The sequence below is a fragment of the Puntigrus tetrazona genome, chromosome 2 (assembly GCF_018831695.1).
Source record: "Puntigrus tetrazona isolate hp1 chromosome 2, ASM1883169v1, whole genome shotgun sequence".
Taxonomy (NCBI): domain Eukaryota; kingdom Metazoa; phylum Chordata; class Actinopteri; order Cypriniformes; family Cyprinidae; genus Puntigrus; species Puntigrus tetrazona.
The window spans coordinates 24,816,487-24,837,900 of NC_056700.1; the positions used below are offsets into that span (position 1 = coordinate 24,816,487).

The window sequence follows — 21,414 nt, forward strand, 5'->3', positions numbered from 1 at the left end:
GATATGGTTAGATAAGATACTTAAGTTAATCTAAATGGCTGTTACAAGGATTTTTCAAGATGAAACTGTTCAGAAAGTCTTCATGTGTGATGTTACCTGAGGATATGTCCACGCGTGTGTTCTTGCCCAGTGTGACGTAGATGTGGACGGTAACTTTTCCCTCCACCAGGCTGACCTCCACCCCTCCCGGCATCAGCGGGGTAAAGACCAGCAGACCGCTGGGGTTCCACGTCCGAAACTGCAGTCGGACCGACACTGTGTCTGCGTCGGTCCGACCCGGAAGCTGCAAGGAGCTGGTGGAGTTAAAGAAGGCCGGGAACGAGTGTGATTCGGTGCAGGAGAACGTCAGGTTATGCTGGAACGGCAGATCAAATTAAAATTATGAAACGTTTCAAATCGAAGGGTTTTTCAAGGATTTAAACACCACTACAGGAGCGTTCACAACTTTACAGTATTTTCAGAGGACAGATTGATTTAACTCTTTCCCTGCCATTGACAAGATATCTCAGGGGTATAAATCTCAATCGTGGTACGCAGCCGTACAGATGGCTTTTCAGTGGTTTCCCCGCGGTAAAAATCACAACAGCGGAAATCGTGTTTCCCCCTCGAGGGGCCCCTCTCCATCATCGGGCCCTTAGAATCCAAGGTGCCACTGCCTAAATGTGTTTGTATGTATATGTGTGTGTGTATATACATATATATGTATATGTGTGTGTGTATAAACAAGTGTGTGCATCTGTGTCTGTTTGTTTGTTCTGTTTTTATTAATCTAATTATTTACAGGTGAAAGAAAATTATATCTGAATGCATTTTGCTTGAAAATGCAGTAGTTTGTATAAAAAAATTATTTTTGTCCAAAATGTTGCATTTCCATAACATGTTCATATATTCATTGCAGAAAATAATCAAAAATGCTGGCGGTGGCTGGCAACTATTTAAAACAATAACACTGGTGGGGAAAGAGTTAAGAGGGATTTGGATAGGACCCTACTGGAAAATCCAGCTGAAACCAGCTTAAGGTGGTAGTCTAGTTTCTAGCTGGTCCACACTGGTCTAGATGTCAGGAATCCCAGCCTGTGGCTAAAGCAGCTTAAGGTTGGCAGATCACCTTAGGTAGAGAAGCAGCTACCACTTCGCTGCCCTTAAACTGGCACAAACTGTGTTTTCCAGCAAAGAAAGGGACTGTGGACGACAGCCGCCAGTCGTTATGTAGTCACTGTGAAAAATCACAGAACACGGACAGAGAGTGACAGAGCTTCTCAATTAGTGTCTGTCCTCACATAGACACAGCATTGTGGGAAAAGGTAGGAAACCTCCGTTTACGACTGAGGTCGACGCAGGGAGAGGAACTGTATCTACTGAATATTTAATGCGAGAAAGAAAAGCTGCAAACCTTCGGGAGCTGAGATTACTGTAAACAATACAAAGAATCCAGTTAGAGAAGTCACGGAAAACAACGGAACACATAAAATATGTAATAAAGAAAGCAAATGAAAGGAAATTTGGATTACTTGTCAATGTAACCAGACATAAGTAAATATTTAAAAGCTGTGTTTCTCAATTTAGGGTGCTGAGGCTTAAAGTGATAATTTTAAAATAAGACAAGTTTTTAAATATGATAAATAAGCTAAAATCCAAGATGAACTGATTTTTTTTTCTTACTTTGTTCTCTAAAATGTTTTTATTTAAAAACCAGGTTTTGGATTAAAATGGATTAAGGAACTGGATTTCTATACACAAAAATGTCATTGACTGAATAAAATCCTTATCAAATAAAAGTTATAAATATAGTAAAAAAAAAAATCTAAAAATACTATAAGTATTAAATACTATAAAAATTATAGTATATAATTAGAAAATATAATTTCTTTTTAAATATATTTACTTAATATTATAAATAATAAAATATAATTAAAAAAATTATATAAAAATTATTTTGAGTAGAAACTACTGAGAAATTTGAATAATTAGATAAAAATAGATAATAGAAAAATTATTAGATACATTAGAATAAAAACATTAGAATTCTCTCAAAAAACTGTGATGTTTATTTCAGATTCAGGGTTCTCGCAGTCTTAGAAATACCTGGATATTTCAAAAAGTTTTGAAACAATTATTAAAATGATGGAAATTTTTCTGATTATGTCAAGCTCTAAAACATTTTACTGAGTTGTCCTTATCCTATAACCTTACCCCATACGTCATATTTATATATTATTGAACTTATAAAACTAAATTATAGAATTTAATCATTTAGATTGTATTAAACTATATTTAATGTAAACATATTTAATTATTCGCTTTGCATTTTTATTACATTTATTACAGTTATTACATTTTTTATTTATTTGATTATATTGACAGTCCCAGCTGCTGTAAATGGGAAAAAAAAAAAAAAAGTTGGAAAACATGCAGCTTTGTGATTACAGTAGAAGTACCAGAAATATCTTTGTCTTGGAACAACGTAACACCCAGCAACAGCAATTCCTCTGTGAAGCTCCTGAATTATCTCCACGAGGCATTGGAGAGCTCTGCAGTGTTCATTTGATAAAAATAGACATGCAAATTTGGCACGTACGAAGCTGGAGGTGTCTACTTTTCTCCTGCGCACGAGGTTAGTGATGTTGTCCCCGTTGTAATGAATGGCCTCCATGCAGCCCATGTAGTTCTCTCTGCCCCCTGAGCTGGGCTTAGCAGACACCGGCATCCCTCCAAATGTAATCTGGGAATAGACACCGAGGTACAGTGAAAGTGATGGAAACAGACAGCCGAACATTAATCTCATCTAATCTCATCTACGCTATCTATCTGTTTGAATAAATGCCACCCAGTGAACGCAATCATTAGTGTGCTAAAGACCCAAATCGCAGCAGCACTGGGGTAAAATGATGAAACGGAGCGGGGGAGAGCTGTAAATGAAACCTGAGAGAGGACTGAGGCTTTATTACATAATATGCAAATATGTAATTGTGTTAATGTCTTTCTTCTGCGATCATGAAGGGATAGTTTTCAGTGTTCAGTTCAGAAATGCTGCCTTAAAACCAGTGTTTTTTGTTGTGCTTTTGTATCAGTAAGTATCAGTAATATTTTGGAATGATCAGTTATTTTGATATTTTAATTTATATATATATATATATATATATATATATATATATATATATATATATATATATATATATATATATATATATATATATATATATATATAATATATATTGTTACTTGAAACAAAAGAAAATTTAAAATTTAAAAAATATATTTATTTATTTACTCTTTCTTTTTATATATTAGTTAAACATGATGCGCTAAAATAAATAAAAAAAAAAGACATTCATAAGAAATATATAATATATATATATATATATATATATATATATATATATATATAAACACACACACACTTAACTAATCTTAAATAAAAATAAAATAAAAACATTTCAATATTTGAAAATATATAATAACTGCTTAAAAATATTAATAACTATAATAGTATCTCAGTGATGCTAAAATAACAGTTTTTAACACAATTTTTTTGTCATAATTGTAATTTTTACTTGATTTGTAATTTGTTTCTATGCTGCCTTTATACATAACATTTCACTAAACGTAGACTATATTTCATTTAATTTTATTTCAAGTAGTGAAAAGTAAATAATACAGATAAAATATAGTTGTCTGATCTCCCAGTTGTATTTAACGATGAATAATCCAATACATTTATTGTCATTGTAAAATCACAGACAAGGCTTAAGGCTAGTCCCAGACTGAAATGCTGTATCAACTAAAAATCTCTTTCTCTGACATATCTTAAAATATATCAGTGTCATTGATCTGTCTCAAGACGCACACCTGTAATATTTTCATCTAAGGTATTTTTAGAAAAGCTGATTAAATATCTTAATTTAACTAAGGCCTAGTCCTGGCTTAAGCTAAGCTCCGTCTGTGAAACCGGGCCATAGATTTATTTGAAATCTGTCATTTACTTCGTAGTCCAGGTCCAGATGGTCGAACTCTCCGTTGGTGCGGAAGCTCTGTGTGTGCTGGTCGAGTGTGAAGTTAACACTGCGTCTGTAGCGTTCGATCAGGACAGAGTGCCAGTGGTCGTCATCCAGCAGACTGCCGCTAGACACCGATGTGTGACCCTGAATGGAGCCGTACTGATTACTGCCTGAAATAGACACAAACGTCAAGAGCCATTAGTGAAATGGGTCAGACAGGTCAAACGGGGATACTTTCTACAATGGCTAAGGAGATATGTGACCCTGGACCTTAAAACCAGTCATAAGTGTTCATTCTTTTCGAAATTGGGATTTATGCATCCTCTGAAATCTTCTATTGATGCATGGTTTGTTAAGATTTGAGATACAAATGGAATCTGAGGATGCAAGAAAATCTAAATATTGAGAAAATAAGCTGTTAAATTTAAAGTTGTCCATATAAAGTTCTTAGCAATGCGTTTTACTAACAAAAAAAATAAGATTTCATATAGTTACAGTAGGAAATTTCTAAAATGTCTTCATGAGACATTACCTTTAATATCCTAATGATTTTTAGTATCCTTATGAAAAAATTTAAATCAATGTATTTTTGGCTATTGCTACAAAATATACCCCGGCAACTGAAGAGGTTTTGTTTTCCAGGGTCACATATTTATAATAACCCTCATACCAACATGTTTTGCATGTTGTCAATCATAGAAGAAAAAAATTTACTAAAAGTCTATTTAGATCTATTTGTGACGCTGGACTACAAAACCAGCCATAAGCAACAGTCAAGATTTGCTCATCCAGGCTGCAATTATTTGATCAAAAATGCAGTGAAATCATTCAAATTGAGAAATATTATTGCTATTCAAAATAGCAGTTTATGTTTTAAAATATATTTTAAGATGTAATTTATTCCTGGGATGCAAAGCTGTTTTTTAGCATCATTAGTCCAGCGTCACATGCTCATTCAGAAATTATTCTAAGATGCTGATTTGCTGCTCAAGAAATTTCTGCTCATTTGTGCTGCTTCATTTTTTTATGGAAAGTAACTGCATGCATTTGAAATAGAAACCATTGTAACACTATAAATGTTTATACTGTTGCTTTTACCAAATGCATTCTTGTGGACTGAAAGCATGAATTTCCTGTAAAAAAGATTCCAGAAATTGTGAAAAATAGTGTGTCACTGTCATTCTTTGAGTTAAATCTTTTACCCAGGTTGATCTGCAGCAGGAGTTTGGCTCGGCGCAGCTCTACAGTGATATAATCGCCCTGTTGTCCCTCTCCGTGCAGAAGAACGCCGTCTCCTTTAGTGGTCTTAAACTTCAGCGATATCACATCCTTCAAGATCTTCATCTTTTTCTGTCTAAATCGATAGGAGATCACTCCCTGGCCGTCGAAGCTGATCACATCCGCCCCTGAACAAACAAACAAAATGATGAAGTCCTCCTCAGCCTTTCCAACAATTTCCCCATCATCAAGTTCATGATGCAACGGTGGTGAAACTAAACAGATTTGCTTGCAAAGGAGCCATATCATAAATTATTATGCAGAATTTATTCTTGATCTTGAAATAAACACTTCATGCACTGGTCTTAAACAGGGCTCAGCCTAAGCCAGGATTAATCCAATTAGGACGTTTAAGTACATTTTTATAAACATGCTTTAGCAAAAAAACATCAATGGTGTGCATCTTAAAATAAATCAAAGACACTGGCATGTTTTGAGATCGGTCAGTGCAAGCTTCTTTCGCTTGATACAGCTCAGATTGGGATTATCTGTGAAACCGGGGTCATGTGTATTTTATGCATTGAGACTGTTATCGAAGAATAATACATCAATATTGGACCAAACAAAAAGTTAGCAATGCATAAAGAGATTAGGTAATGAATAGGTTAAAAATAACCCAGTGTGAAAGATACATCAAAGACCAGTTTGGTAACACTCACAGTAAGAGCAGCCATAGAGCTCCACTCTCAGCCCAATTCTGCCCTCCTCGCTCCAGTCCAGCGGGATGAAACGCACGAATCGGGCCACGAAAGGGTGCTGGAGTTCATGGCGCACGGCCCGCTCTGAGTTCCAGTTACCTGAAAACGTCTGAGGCAGGAAGAAGGGAAGCACACTTTATAAAGGCATTGAGAAAACCTCCTCCTGTGAGTGAGACACTCCATTACTGCGGGTTCTGCGTACACAGATCAATATGACGGGCTCTCCAAGCCTGTCCAGGAGAACTGCCTTTGCATCTTAATTCACCGTCATAAGCACCGTTCATGAACGGAGGGAAACGTGTGTGCAGCGTCGTGAGGAGTGAGTGTAACTGCATTTACAAAAGTATGCATAAACATAAAAGTGCATGGGATTAGCTTTTGAAAATGTAATAAAATTCATTGATGAGGTCATTTATGAGCTTTTTAATGCTAAGGAGGAAATCATAGGAAAGTGAAAAATGTATTTCTCAAATTCTTCTCCTTGAGAGCAGAGATAATACTGAGAGCAAATAGAGACTTTTATATTGTTTCTCACGGAAAAATGTGATTAAAACAAGAAATGTGCAGTCTCCAGAAGTCTCCAGCTTATAAGAGAAAGAATTACAGAATATCAGAACAGATTTAATAAATATTTCAAACTGTGCTCAGCAATAAAATGATTTCAGTATTAAGCTTAAACACTATCCACATTCATTTTTATAACAGTGTTATGTTTTAGTGTTATTTATTTACTATTAAGTTACATTTAATAAGGTATTAAATATGGTATAAAGTTTCTTTATTTTTTCCATTTTCATTTTAGTTAAAGTTTTAGCAATCTGTGCGTCTGTCATTTTTATTATTTTTATATATTTATTATATATTATATTATATTATTTATTATATATTATATATTTTTTATTAAGACTTAATTTATTTTAATTTTATTTATCATTTTAATAATTTTAAAATATTATGATTTCAGGATTTTTAAGTTAATTTTTCATGTAACATATTAGATTTTATTGTATTTCATATTTCATCATTTCATCTTTTAACTTCCTCTAGTTTTAGGTTTGTAAAACAAACTTTGTAATCATGATGTTTTGGTTACCACTGACTCGGTGACCCAAAACAGCTTGGTTTAAAAACTTTCTTCAAAATATCTTCCTTTGTATTTCAATAAAGAAATTCATACTTGAGGATGAGTAAATAATAATAAAATTTTCCTTTTTGAGTGAACCGTTTCTTTAAAGTCTCGTTTCTGTCTGTTTTTACTTCTCAAAAGACTTGCTCTTGATTTAAAAAAGCGAGAAGATTATTAAAATTTGACTGTCCAAAATCTTGGAAAAGTTTCACTTTGGCTTAAACTTATGTGGGTCAGTTCGTATGACACAGCAGCAGCTGTTACTGTCAGATTTGGTAACCCAAAAACAATATTTAGTACCAGAGCAATAAATCACAGTCGCCCGTGTAAACTCACCCATATGTTGCTGTCCTGGCGATACGGCTTCCAGTTGCTTCCCGTGTCACTGTAGAGGAGCCTGTAGTGTTTCGTCCAATCGGAGCTGCTGTATCTGCCCTGCGTTGCTATGGCAGTGATCTGTTTCCTGGCCCTGAGGTCCACCTGTAGCCACTGGTACCTGTCGGAGTCTGCCGGTGACCATCCTCCATTGCCTTAAAAAGACAAAGCACGAGTCAAACCCGATGTGTGAAAACAGCACATGCTGCCAAGCTTGAATTGCTCGCTTTAGCTCACACCGCAGCGCCGTAATGCTCCATTAGCACTACACTTCCTTAAAGGTAGCCAAAATGTGCATTAAAATTCATTGTGATCTATAGAGATGTTTTTCTCCATTTTGCAATCTAAGCAAAACCTAACGCATCCTTTATACTTTATCTGCAGTTAATCGCACATCGCATCTCTGTCTAAACTAATGAGGAGACCTGTGGCATACGGGCGGTTCAGAATAGCCATGCTATTCTTACACTTTCTGCAGTATGCACATTTTCTTTATGCATTTGCTCATTTGTTATTATAAAAAAGTGAAAACTGCACAGGATGCATGCACTTGACTAGACGTTAGATGGTTAGGAATGGTGACTGCATTTGTGACTTAATTGGTTTAAAAGGCACATGCAATGCAACAGTTTGTTATTTAATTGAAATTATTCCAGAAAAATCTGAAGTGAATATTAACTGTTTTTATCATCCATGATAAAAAGAAACAATTCAGCAAAGGCAGCAAATCAGCATCTTAGAAAGATATCTGAAGGACCATGTGACATTAATTAAAGCCTGTAGTGATTCAGCTTTGCATCACAGTGATACATTTTAAAATATATCGCTCTATTAATTGAAACTGTGAACTTGTGTGAAAATGAACAAAAGTTGTCAGAGTTTTACTGCCTCTAGTGTTATTTCTAGACCAGGTAGCAAACTACTGATGTGTAGTACACAGTGTGTACTATGCAGTAAACTGGTATCCCATTCTAAACGCAGCCGCAGTGCTCCTCCTCACCTACTCTCCTGTTGAGTTTTGCATAGCCAGCGCCAAAATCAGCGGCCAACACGGAGGAGCTGGTGAAGGCGCTGTAGGGAAGGGGTGAAGCCAACACCTCATCACACCTCTCTGGAAAAAAACAGAAACAGAAAAACATATGCTTGAAATAATTCCTAACAGACTGTACATAACAGTCATAGAAGAACACAGTCATTCATACGGTTTGCTAAAAAAACATTCCTTTAATATCACTGAGTTTCTGTAACATTCAGTGCCAGGAGTGCATAGATATCCACGCCATGTTGGAAATCTGCAATCTGACACTGCATGCAGTTTTTATATTTGCTGTTCCGTTGTGTTACTGATGTGTTTTTTTCCAAATTTAGAACGGTCAGAATGAATCTACTCGATTTCTTTCCTTGTCCACTTTTCATAAAAACAGCATCTGAAGTAACTCAGCATGCCTCAGCTTAGCAGATTCGAGGTTCGTTAGAAAGTCAAGGTTTGAGATGCTCTCAGAAATGGAGCACGTTTCTGGCCGCTGTGGGTGCGGTCAGTCTGCAGAGTTTAAATAGGCTCCTCGTAACCCAATTTATCAGGAAAGAGGAGGCGATATTCAAGGCCAGAGTCTGAGTACTCCTCTCTCAACTGTATGAGCCTCTGTTTATGTGCCTCGAGATTTACAGTGTTAACGTAAAATATTTTGAAAGAGTGCATTAAAAAGAAATGTTAAAATTTATCAAAAGCATTTGTCTGTTTTATTTATATGAATTTTTCATGCTCATGACCACACATTCATATTTATGACCAGCAGTGGGGCAGTAATGACTGTGAATACCAAGAAACACTATTCATTACTGGATTTCATTCATACTAGGTCTCATGCAGTTTTGTAGTTGTTAACTAAAGTGATTAAAATTATAGTTAAAAAGCTGAATACATAAAATAAAATGTTGCATTTCTTTCTCTCTCTCTTTCTCTCTTATTAAATTATTAAAATCTTACATTAATTTTTAAATAATACATGAAACATTTATTTAAAAATTGTAAATAAAAATTTATTTATATAAATTATTTGATTAATATTTTTTTTAATGTGCTTTTATATATATATATATATATATATATATATATATATATATATATTTTTTATTTATTTATTTATTTATTTTTTCAAAAGCACATGAAAATTAGTAAAACTTAAAATGAAAACAAAACTTGAAAATAAAGAAATACATGTTTAATATATTAACGCAAAAATATATATGGTGGAAGAAAAGGGTTGGCCCCTTTTCTGATTATTATTATTTTTTGCATGTTTGTCAAAGATAACACAAGTAAACACAACATTTTGTAAATAAAGATTAAATCCAAACCCACAGGGCCCTGTGTAAAAAATTGCTTGCCCCCTAAACTTAATAACTGGTTGGACCACCAGCAACATCTGCAATCAAGCATTTGCGATAACTTGCAATGAGTCTGTTACATAGCTGTGGAGGAATGTTGGTCCACTCATCTTTGCAGAATTGCTGTAATTCAGCCACTTTGGAGGGTTTTCGAGCATGAAGTTCATACCACAGCATCTCAATAGGATTCAGATCAGGACTTTGACAAGGCCGCTCCAAAGTCTTAATTTTGTTTTTCTTCAGCCATTTTGGATCATTGTCCTGCTGCAGAACCCAAGTTCGCTTCAGCTCGAGGTCACGAACAGATGGCCGGAAAGTGTCCTTCAGGATTATTTGGTAGACAGCAGAATTCATGGTTCCATTTATCATAGCAAGTCTACCAGGTCCTGAAGCAGCAAAACAGCCCCAGACCATCACACCACCATATTTTACTGTTGATATGATGTTCTTTTCCTGAATTGCTGGGTTACAATTATGCCAGATGTAAACTTAATTTGCAACTTCCAACAAGTTAAACTTTTCCCTCATGAGTCCACTATTTTCCCAAAGTCTTGGGGATCATCAAGACGTTTTCTGGCCAAACTGAGACAGGGTACATCTTGCAGGCCAATTTTTGCCCAGTCTCTTTCTTATGGAGGAGCCATGAACACTGACCTTAACTGAGGCAAGTGAGACCTGCAGTTCTTTGGATATTGTTGTGGGGTCTTTTTGACCTCTTGGATGAGTTGTCGCTGCACTCTTGGGGTAAATTTGGTTGGCCGGCCATTCCTGGGAAAGTTTAACCACTGTTCCATGTTTTCGCCATTTGTGGATAACGGCTCTCACTGCGGTTGGCTGGAGTCCCAAAGCTTTAGAAATGGCTTCATGAGCTTTTCCAGACTGATAGATCTCAATTACTGTGTTTCTCATTTGTTCCTGAATTTCTTTGGATTTCAACACAATGTGCAGCTTTTGAGGATCTTTAGGTGATTTCTTGTTGGCGAACAGGTGTGTCAGTAATCAGGCCTGAATGTGACTAGAGAAATTGAAGAGAAATTGAACTCAGGTGTGATAAACCACAGATAATTTATGTTTTAAGATTTTCTCAAACACTTTTCCACACATGGCCATGTGGGTTTGGATTTTGGTTTTCCCTTCATAATAAAAACTTTCATTTAAAAACTGCATGTTGTGTTTACTTGTGTTATCTTTTATTAACATTTAAATTTAGATCATCTTAAACATTGCAAAGTGTGAGAAACATGCAAAAAAAATATATAAAAAAATCAGGAAGGGGGCCAGCACTTTTTCACACTACTGTGTATATTATAATAGACACTATAAGAGTACATAAAAGATACTGGACTTCTTTCTTTGGCAGAACACCAAAGATATTTTGACCAATATAGCAGTCCAAATTACCCTGGATCCATGGAAGAAAGTAAGTCTATGCAGTGCACATGTACAACATACCAGCAAAGGCACCCCAAACAAGTGACCTAAACAAGTAGCAGTAAACTCTAACCCAGTTAAAAGCAAACATGCATGTGTATGTGAAGTGCTGAATGAACAAAAGCAATGCAAAAAAATCCAGTGAGTCATCATGCAGCAGATGGGTTTCACATACAGACGTGAGCGATTATTTCCTGCTGTGAGAGGATGTGCAGACGCCGTTACGACATGGTTACACGTTCTACATCTACTGAAGACTTCGCAGTTCGCTTAATTGTCAGCAAGCACATTTGCAGTGTTGATCTCCAACCAAGATGTGATGAGGTCGAGTCCTGAGAGAAGTCTAATTTAATCAGCAAGAGACACGCTGACCCAAGCTCATGTCAATACGCACTCAAAAGAGATGCTTATGGCATCATTTCCATCTCAAAAACACAATTTTGCCACTAATAAGCATTTTAAAAAGCTAATGCACTTGTTTACTTTGAAGATAACAGGATACGTTAAGAGATATATGATGCATGTGACAAGTTAAAGCAATTTATATATATATATATATATATATATATATATATATATATATATATATATGTGTGTGTATATATATATATATATGTGTGTGTGTGTGTGTTTGTGTGTGATTTTACAAGCCATAATACACTTCAATTATGCAAGAATTTTTTTAATTGTGTGTATATGGATACATAAAATGACAATAACAGCAATAGCTAAAGTAGTTTTATTTCATATAATGAATATTTAAAATGACATTTCAACCACAGAATGTTATAAAAGACCTCAAATCACGTGAGATTTGGTAAAAATGACACCGGTGAAAATATTAGAAAAACGAAATGTGATGCATGTATACAAACTGCTGTAGACTGTTTAAGTATGTTGCAAAAGAAACGAGGGAAAAACCCTCAATGAATCCCTAAACACTAGCGCAGAGACTCTGAATGCCTATGGGCTCTATAATTAGAGCGAGAGAGCGATTGCTCGGAGGATACACTTTGATCGAACACCAGAGTGCTCATATATTGATCGTGATCTTCCCCTGAGATTAACCTTTCATTTACCCGGAGAGCCTGGGATTCTCCTGGATTCAGCACTGATCTCTCTCTCTCTCTCCTAATACCGCTCAGATCACCGATATGAGCTCTACAACACGGAGGTAATGTGAGAAAGGAAAAACCACCCGGTTGCTTCATTTAGGACAGTCCTGACAAGAAATATATATTATATATATACGTATTGCATGTCTGAAGTGCTCCTCGTTCGTTTTATAGCTCTATACCTTTACTTCATGTCAGCAATCGACCGTTTTTATTCATCCACAGGAATTTCTGCAGCACCAGCCAGGACTACTCAAATAATGTCTCAAACACTATCTCTGCTTTACTTGCTTCAGAGGAAGACATTAGCCAGCAGTCTGTTCACGGCTCTGAGATATGTCCTTATTCTGCCTCTCACCTCATTACACACAGTTCTAAAAGAACAGCTTTAAATTGACTCGGAGTCTGCTGAGTCGAGCCTGTGTCAAAAATAACCCTTGTGTCCTCCAAAAAAAAAAAAAAAAAGAGGATGATATTCTCAGGGTGATGTTCTACTCGCTCGTCTTCGGTTCGAGCAGTGAGAAGACTCCTACGTGTTTTTTATGTGTGCGTGTTCGGGGTAGACGCAATAAAGCTAAGAATGCTGGGTAATAAAATCAGTCCATGCTGTCCACAGCCATAAAACTGACTTTTTCGAAACCTAGTGAGTTGCCTGAGAGCATGTTAAGGGATTATTTTAATATTATCCAACATTATACAATATTACAATATTGTAATTTTGATTATGACAAATTAATTGCCTTTATTTATTTTTGTCAAGTGACATCATGAAACAAATATTGTTAAGCCTAAGTTGTACTGAATAGTGGTTTAATATTTTAATAAAGTAAATTAATATTATGTAAAATTATTGAATACAATTAATAGAAATTAATTTAAAATGAAATGACATTAAAATAATAAATTAAGTAAAATAAATTAATTAAATGTTAAAGACCTTATTAAAAATATGAATTAAAAGTTAAAGACTTAGTTAAAAAAAAAAATATATATATATATATATATATATATATATATATATATATATATATATATATATATATATATATAATAGTTATATATATATATTTATTTATATATATTTCAAATAATAGATTTTTCCTTTGAGCATCCTAAAAAATGGTTTCTCCTAAAATATTAAGCAGCACAACTGTTTTCAGCATTAATAATAAATGTTTTGCAAATCAACATATAGGCTGCTTTCTGAAGGATCATGTGACACATGAGTAGTAAATAGCGGAGTAGAAAATTCAGCTTTGAATCATAAATAAATTACATTTTATTTAAATAAATAAACTGTATTACTGTGACTGCGTTAATGCAACCTTGACAAGCATGAGAAAATTCTTTCAGAAATGTACAACTTTGAACAGGAGCCCAAGTAGGCCTGCTTTTATGAGTTGCGGTACTCAACAACAGCGAAGTGGATACGAGAGATTGAAACGGATAACGCAAATTTACTTTCCCGTTCCAGTTTGGCACAGGTTCCAATACAGAAAGTTCAAGGCAGCTCACTAGGATATAGAGCAGAGCTAATGTGTGTCCTCCATTACTTATGCAGTGGTCTTTAGGTACAGTAACAGAAATACTGATAAAGAGAGTGAAAAAGCTGCATTTGTCTCAGTGACAGACTGTATTGGGACGGATATTTCAGCTGTCAAATATTTGGGTTCGTAATCAGCATTTGTATGGATTCCTCTCAGCTTGCAGTGAAGGAACGGTCCATTACCGCCAGACGAACATCTTTTTCACTGAGCCAGCAATGACCAGTCAATGCCCAAAGAACGAGTCTCACAAAGCTAGGCTTTTGACTATCGGCATAAATCTGGCAAAGAACCACCCACTTAGACTGGAAGGGGCCGTCTGAATGACATGCTTTAAGAGCGGGTGAATCTGAAATCGATGATACCACAATAATACAGAAGCCTGCAACACAGAGCGAGCTCGATCAACATGCTGCACGGAGCCAAAAGTAGCAAATAATAAGAACACGTCAAAATCAGTTTTGGGGAAAGTTGCTTTTAAACATAATGCATTACAATATCGCATTGCTCCTTAAACAGGTAAATAAACATGATGCTTTTTGTGGAAAGCGTTGCTTTTGGGCTACATTTTTTATTTTAGCTGCGCTTGATTCGCGTTTGTTTTTACACATCAAAAAGTTATATTTTTGGCAAAAAGCCCTTACACACTAAAAGTAAAACCGAATAAGCCTCAGGTTGAAGGAAATTAACATCTATACTGTTTCTCTCAACATGGAAACGGGGGAGCTAAACTATTTTTGATGAAGTAAGATATTCTCAGATTACCTTTGATGATAATTTAAAGTGCCCATATTATGAGTTATGAAAAGTTCATATTTTTGTTTTAGGAGTACCAAACAACAGGTTAACATGCATGCGAGGTCAAAAAACAGCGTCTAATATTATCTTAATTTTGCCCTATTTGTTCAACGACCCCCAAACGATTCATTCAACGATGAATTTCTCCAAACTCTCCGGTGATTTCATATAAAACAAGCATTGTGAGCTTTTAACGCTCCAAAAGCAGCCCCTTTCGCTAAGAATTAATTACCATTTTTATTCAGTACGCCAATGTTTTATGTTGCCGTCGAAATGAGACGGTTTATGACTTGTTTTAAAAACGGGTTTTTACATGGCGCACTTTCAGATTTAAAACTTTCATTCGCTTACAGCCGTGTTACGCGCCGCAAGAAAGCTCATTTTCAAAAATCCATAATGAGGGCACTTTAACAAAATACAAAAAGTGTTAAAAGTGTTGCAAAAGCTTTACAATGTTTGACAATCCATCAATGGATTGATGGAAGATTAGAACAACAGATAGATAGATAGATAGATAGATAGATAGATAGATAGATAGATAGATAGATAGATAGATAGATAGATAGATAGATAGATAGATAAAAACAGCAGATAAAACACTTTTTGTACAGCAACTGCAGGCTCAAGGATGAACCAGTAATGTTTAGAAGCACAAAATAGCATTCTCATCTGTAAATGACCTGAGACGATGCGCGCGTCTTTCAAAGAGCTTCTGCTTTTGTGTTAACACTTCAGTTTCTGCCCCTGTGGCCTTCATATCAAGTGCTTCAAGATGCGGTATTTGAAACAGTAGTGTTTAACTCCTTCAATCAGTCTACAAAACATTCCGGCAGAGCATTTATTAAATGCAACGAGTACTCAGTAACTGAACAGTTGTGTTGCTTGCGTTGCCTTGCATCTGATAACGCACCGTTTGCCCTGTATGAACGATGCCTTCATTTGTGCACCTAGCAGCCACCAAGAACACCCTGGCAACAACAGCAGAGGTCCTTTTCCTATTGACGAACGCACCATTTATCAATTCATTCATCTGTCAAACTGAGAAACGTATTATCGCGAAGTAATGCCATCACACATGTACAGCTGACCACACATTAGCAACTAGAGATAAAGGCATTATCTGTACAGCTATGTAATTACGTATCAATAATCTTAATAACAATATCTCATTTCAATGATTTCCTCTGCTTGCTGATACCCGCAGTAACTGAATACAAGAGAAAATTAAATTACGAAATCACCTGGAGGAACTGATCGATGTCAGAAGGAGATAAAATTTAGGAGACAAATGCCGCGTGATTTAATGAATAGTGACATATCTGTTCGAGCATTAGCCCCTATAGCCATTCTTAGTCCGGATGAAATAAAACAGCATTGAGAGGTTTCCATTTGCACTTCAGCAACAGAGTTCAAGATGTTATGAGAGGTGAATACATGGGAACTGTAACATAAGAGAGATGTTTGTCATGGATATGAATGCTATTGATATGGAAGTCATCACCGCAGATGCTATCAAATCCCCTTCGGAGCAGCTTTGATGTCATGATGTTCGATTAAAACATATGAGCAACCTATGACTTTATATACTTGATATCCAACCGTCTCCATTATGCTTTTTTGTTGTGTTTCACAGCATACAGGTTTAAAACAAAATATTACATTATAACAGCAAATCATAGTAAAAGTTCATTATCAAATACTTTTTTTAAAGCCACGCAGGACGAGTTTTCGGTAACGGAACGCACACGAGACAGAACCAATGGAAGAATGCAGATCATGCTCCCTTCAAGAGCAAAGATCTTTAATATTTCACGGTTAACTCCGCTGTAGTTTTGCGGAGACTTTTGCAGACTTTGCCAAACTACAGCAGCTGCTCCTCTGAAGCGCTCTGTTGCAGCCTGTTACCTTGAAAACTCAACTTTCCGTCTCGGAGGACAGATAAAAAGCTTATGATTTTGGAAACCTCTTACCATTTTCGTGAGCAGGCTGAAGTCTGCGGGTGTGCTGGAATGCCGCAGTAGCTTGTGAATGAGCTTAAAATGAAGCTGCTTGAGTATGTTATACACAACCTGCAACCTCTACGTCTAAGGTGGTAAAACGTGCAGTTTAAGCATTGTGAAAATTATATAACTTGAGCAGTTTTGTTTTATTTTCTAGTTAAAAAAACTCACAGAAGCCGCACACTTTTAGAAAAAAGTTGCACTTGCTGTTTTATTGAACAAATTATTTTTACTCCCCATGCAGATTCTACTCAACGTTACTTGAAAATCATCACTAAGATGACAAAAAGGTTTTGGTTTACATAAGAGTTGGATTTTTTAAGTTTTTAAGTGAAAATATTACACGCATAGATAAGGCTTTTTTAAAGATTATTCATCTAAATAAATATTTTTTTGAAAAACAACATACATTTTTTGTTTGCATTTATTCTCATGAAGTTTCCCTGGAAGGACTGTCCTGCTGAAACCCTATTAAGTGAGTATTTAGACACTCAAAGCTCTTTTACCGATGGCTGATTCTGCTCATTTGAGCCGGCATCTGCTCTAAGTCAACATGTTTAATTACCTTTTGTAGCGCAAGATGTCAATTATGAAGCCATCTAATCAACAGCCCCATCTTGAATTAATGTGCTGACAGGTCATCGCGAACAGCCTTTGTTTGCCTCCTCTAGCTTTCCAAACCGCATCTGTTCATGGGTTCATGGGGGATTGTTCATAAATTGGTATTTGATTGAAAACATGAGCTCTCAAAGCCTGGCCGGGAGGAGGTCCTGCCGGAAGGCTTTGTGTTGCTCATGTTTCTCTCGGTGGAACTGTGATTCAGATTCATGGAGCATGTTCATAATCAGACGGGGAGGCTTCATACCTAGAGGCATAATTTTACACAAGAACAACCCAGGTCATCCTTCTCTGCTAAAATGTTAAATAAAAAGAAATTACATCACATTTTGTACAAAAATAAACCCTGTTTTAGGGCCATTAAAGTTGTTTTGTGTAATTACATTTTAGCCCAATTTCTCAATTATACAGTCAATTCAGATGTTTCATTTATTATATTTTTTGTCATCATTTCAATATGCAATACTAGATTTTCCTCATTGTCACATTCTTTAGTATTCTGTAAAATGGCAGTAAAAATACCCTCATAAATATACACACGTCTACATTTCTATACCAACTGAAGTAAAACAAAATTACTAATTTCTGCAATTACTAAAATTGCAGCTTTCTTGTGTAATAACCTATATGTCCACAATATACATTTCTGTATTATTAGATAGATAGATAGATAGATAGATAGATGCATCCAAAATAAAAGACTGCATCCAAAAGAAAGGTTTTTGTTTACATTATATATATATATATATATATATATATATATATATATATATATATATATATATATATATATTATATATATATATATATATCTACACTTACAGCATATATTTTGGAAATAAGTGCATATACATTTATGTATCTATATTCTTATTTTTTATATTATATAAAATTGTATAAACATATCTTCTTAAATATATACACATGTGTTTGTATTTGTATATACATAATAAATATACACAGCGTGCACACATATTATGTAAATAAAAACTTTTATTACAATTATTAATTTGACAGCACTGGTTTAGATATCATTTAATTTAATCTATTATACATAATATCTGTAAAAAATAATAATAATAATAATCTGGTGTTTCTGTACTCAAAAACATTGCTCTACCGAATCCACAATGAACCACTGACTAAATGTCCACCTTGTTTATGAATGACCCACTAACTAAAATAACCGCCAGCCCCTGAAGGTGTGACATTATATATACACGGAGCGTGAAGTGTTTAGGGGGTGTGTGCTTTTCACCCTCGTTGCTTGGAACACACGTAGGCTTTTGTTTGCTCGTGTCCATCTCTGTCGGACAAAGGGAGGCGCCTGGCGACTGGGGGAGGGGTGAGATGACAGGGGGCGGCACACGCTTCAACAAATCAAGATGGCAGGTGCCCGAATCTAAATGAGCTTCCTCATTAGCATCACAAAACACAGCCGCACTGATCTAGAGGTGCTGCGACAGCCAATAGGAGAGCTCGATGGGATCATATTAGTCTGGCTGTGTTGCGGAGCATAGTTCATAAATGTTTTATAGCCACAGTCAGAATAAGAATGAATTAGATCAGAAACAGCCATGTTTTAACAGCTGTATGACTTTAATTCTATACCTGTATGACTTTAATTGTTCTCTAGAAACGGAAAAGAAGAGGTTTTAAAATACAGTGTGATATTTGTGCATGTAATGAAAGTTGCATTTTAACACTGATTTATCAGCAATTAAATTCGTCATGTTAGAGCCACAAGTATGAGAAAAGAATTGGCCCGGAAGTCAAAATAATATTTTTTTGCCATACATTGTCTGATAATCTCGTCTCACGCTCATGAATTTTTCCTACAGTACAAAACGTACAACCTGCTGCGCTGGTCAGATGCTTTACATTTGGCTACAGTATTCAGTCTTTAAGTGTGTGATTGCTCTCATTTCTCATGAAAATGTTTCCACGGTGCTCGAATGAGATGAATTCGATTGTAAAACGCCTCGACGTAAAGCTGGAACGGCTGAGGTTGTTCCATTGCACTTTATTTACGACTAGATCTGTGCAGAAAACTTGTCCGCTCTAATTTAGACCGCACGTAATAACCTGAGAGGGAACCGACTGCAAAGTAATCCACCTTGGGTGGCACTCTACAGAAGCTGTTCAACGTTGTCTCCCGGTGCATCTCAGGTTTCTGTGATGTAGGTTTGAGTTCTAGTGCTTCTCCTCCGTCTACAATCCCCACAATCGCCACTATTTCTCATGCTTTTTAAAGTAGCTTACACTACATTAAAGCATGCCGATGCGTCCAGGTATATATTTAGTCATTCTTTATTAATGTGCTACATGTTATTGCTGCTGAACATTTTTTTCAGACAGCTCTGACCTGCGTTCACCGTTAGTACGTGCCGCTGATCTATAATAGCCACAGGAAAAATGAGTACAGCATCAGTTCTTGACCGCAGCAGGACTTTGACTCGAAGCGTGTGAAAAAAAAAGAAAGAAAGAAAGAAAGAGCATGGCACTGGCACAGCATAAAATTACCAGATAAACCAAATTAATCATTCATTCATCAACAATACTATATCATAGCCATGAACCAACCTAAACATTATATTTACATCAAATTACCTCATTTAAAGTAATTAAGTAATTTGGTTACAACTTTGCATTTTTATAGTCATATGATAATGATGTCTTTAAAAATATAGATATGCTCTAACTTTCTGAGAGGCTCCATAAGCACCTGCTACACCAACTGAGCATAGTATTTCATAATCATAAGTCATAAAACACCCACATATAGACAGGCGACTGAACAGAAAAACCCTGATATTCCCATGATACTCCCATGCATTCAGAAGAGCGTTAAAGCATGAAATCTCATACGACCATATGGCATGCATAAATCAACTTCAGACGTCCTTTTTTTAATAAACCTGTATGCACGGATCTATTTAAATCGCACTATTTTATTTCAGCGATTTGAAACCGCAACAATAAAGTGTTGATGTTAAATAGATGAAGAGTCACATGCTGACGCATAATAAGATCATTGAACACACACACACACACACACACACACATACATATACACACACGCGCGCGCGTTCATGTACTCACGGGCTCCTGCGTTGAGCTTCACACAAACACTCCACATCCACAAAATCAGCTGCAGCTCCGTTCCGACAATCCGTCGCATTCTCACTTTTATTCCGATGTAAACAAAGAGAACCGCGGCGTTTTGTCCTTCCTTCGCTCTCACCCTCCCTGCAAGGAAGGGACGCCTCGGGACTGGCGCTGTTTCTGCGAGATATAGGTGCGCAATACAGCCACCTTTCCGTGTTAGCCAGCAAGAAAAGGTCTCGGAATTCGCATTGTTTGTCAAAGCGTGTCTTGGAGGAGCGCCGTTCCGCTGAATGCTCGCATTGTTCCGCCAGAGAAGGGTTTCCGGGACGGTCGCTGTCCAGGTGCTGAAGTTAATGAGCCCTCGCGGTCCCCCCCTCCGCGTATGAAAGTGGTATGGTCTGGCAGCACAGCGAGATGCCGGGAGCCGCTAAAAATATGCGAAAAGAGGGGTGGGCGGTTCTTAAAGGGCCAGTACAGGCAAAAATGAAAATATTGTCAGCGTTTAAGGTACTTGCTGTCATATGTTTACAAACCCGAATGGTTTATTCTTAAACGAAACACAAAAGAAGAGATTTTAAAGACTGTTCACGCTGTGGATGGAACAAAAGGGTCACGTTATGTGTGCGTGACTTGCACTGATGGCATATGGCTTTATGTGAGAAAATAATAAAATCAGAATCGTTATACGCAGATAGTCACACTTGAAAAAAAAAATAGAGAGCGAATGTGAGATTGAGAGCTACTGTAGGCAGAGAAGGGATTTACATCAAATAGTATTTTTAATCCAGGCTGCTCCTTACACAAAGCCTAAGGCTTGCTTTTTTGTGGAGTCTTTTGTAATTTACATTTAGGATTACATGTACATTTATCCTTTTAGGAATATTAATGCGTCACTAAATGGAAAGGTCTGGAAAGAACTGTTTTGTCACACAGAAAG

General features: G+C 36.1%; 1 protein-coding gene across 1 annotated transcript in view; it reads right to left on the reverse strand.

The window, feature by feature from the left end:
• cntnap2b (contactin associated protein 2b) overlaps positions 1-20,846 on the reverse strand; it is a 38,074-nt gene extending 17,228 nt beyond the window's left edge. The window contains exons 1-8 of the mRNA XM_043264492.1: positions 20,472-20,846; positions 8,476-8,586; positions 7,437-7,630; positions 5,936-6,083; positions 5,201-5,404; positions 3,984-4,168; positions 2,579-2,722; positions 97-355 (exon numbers count right to left, since the gene is read on the reverse strand). Coding sequence (XP_043120427.1) covers positions 97-355; positions 2,579-2,722; positions 3,984-4,168; positions 5,201-5,404; positions 5,936-6,083; positions 7,437-7,630; positions 8,476-8,586; positions 20,472-20,550 — 1,324 coding nt within the window. The 5' untranslated portion in view covers positions 20,551-20,846. The remainder of the gene's footprint in view (positions 1-96; positions 356-2,578; positions 2,723-3,983; positions 4,169-5,200; positions 5,405-5,935; positions 6,084-7,436; positions 7,631-8,475; positions 8,587-20,471) is intronic.
• Between the last annotated feature and the right edge of the window lie 568 nt (positions 20,847-21,414).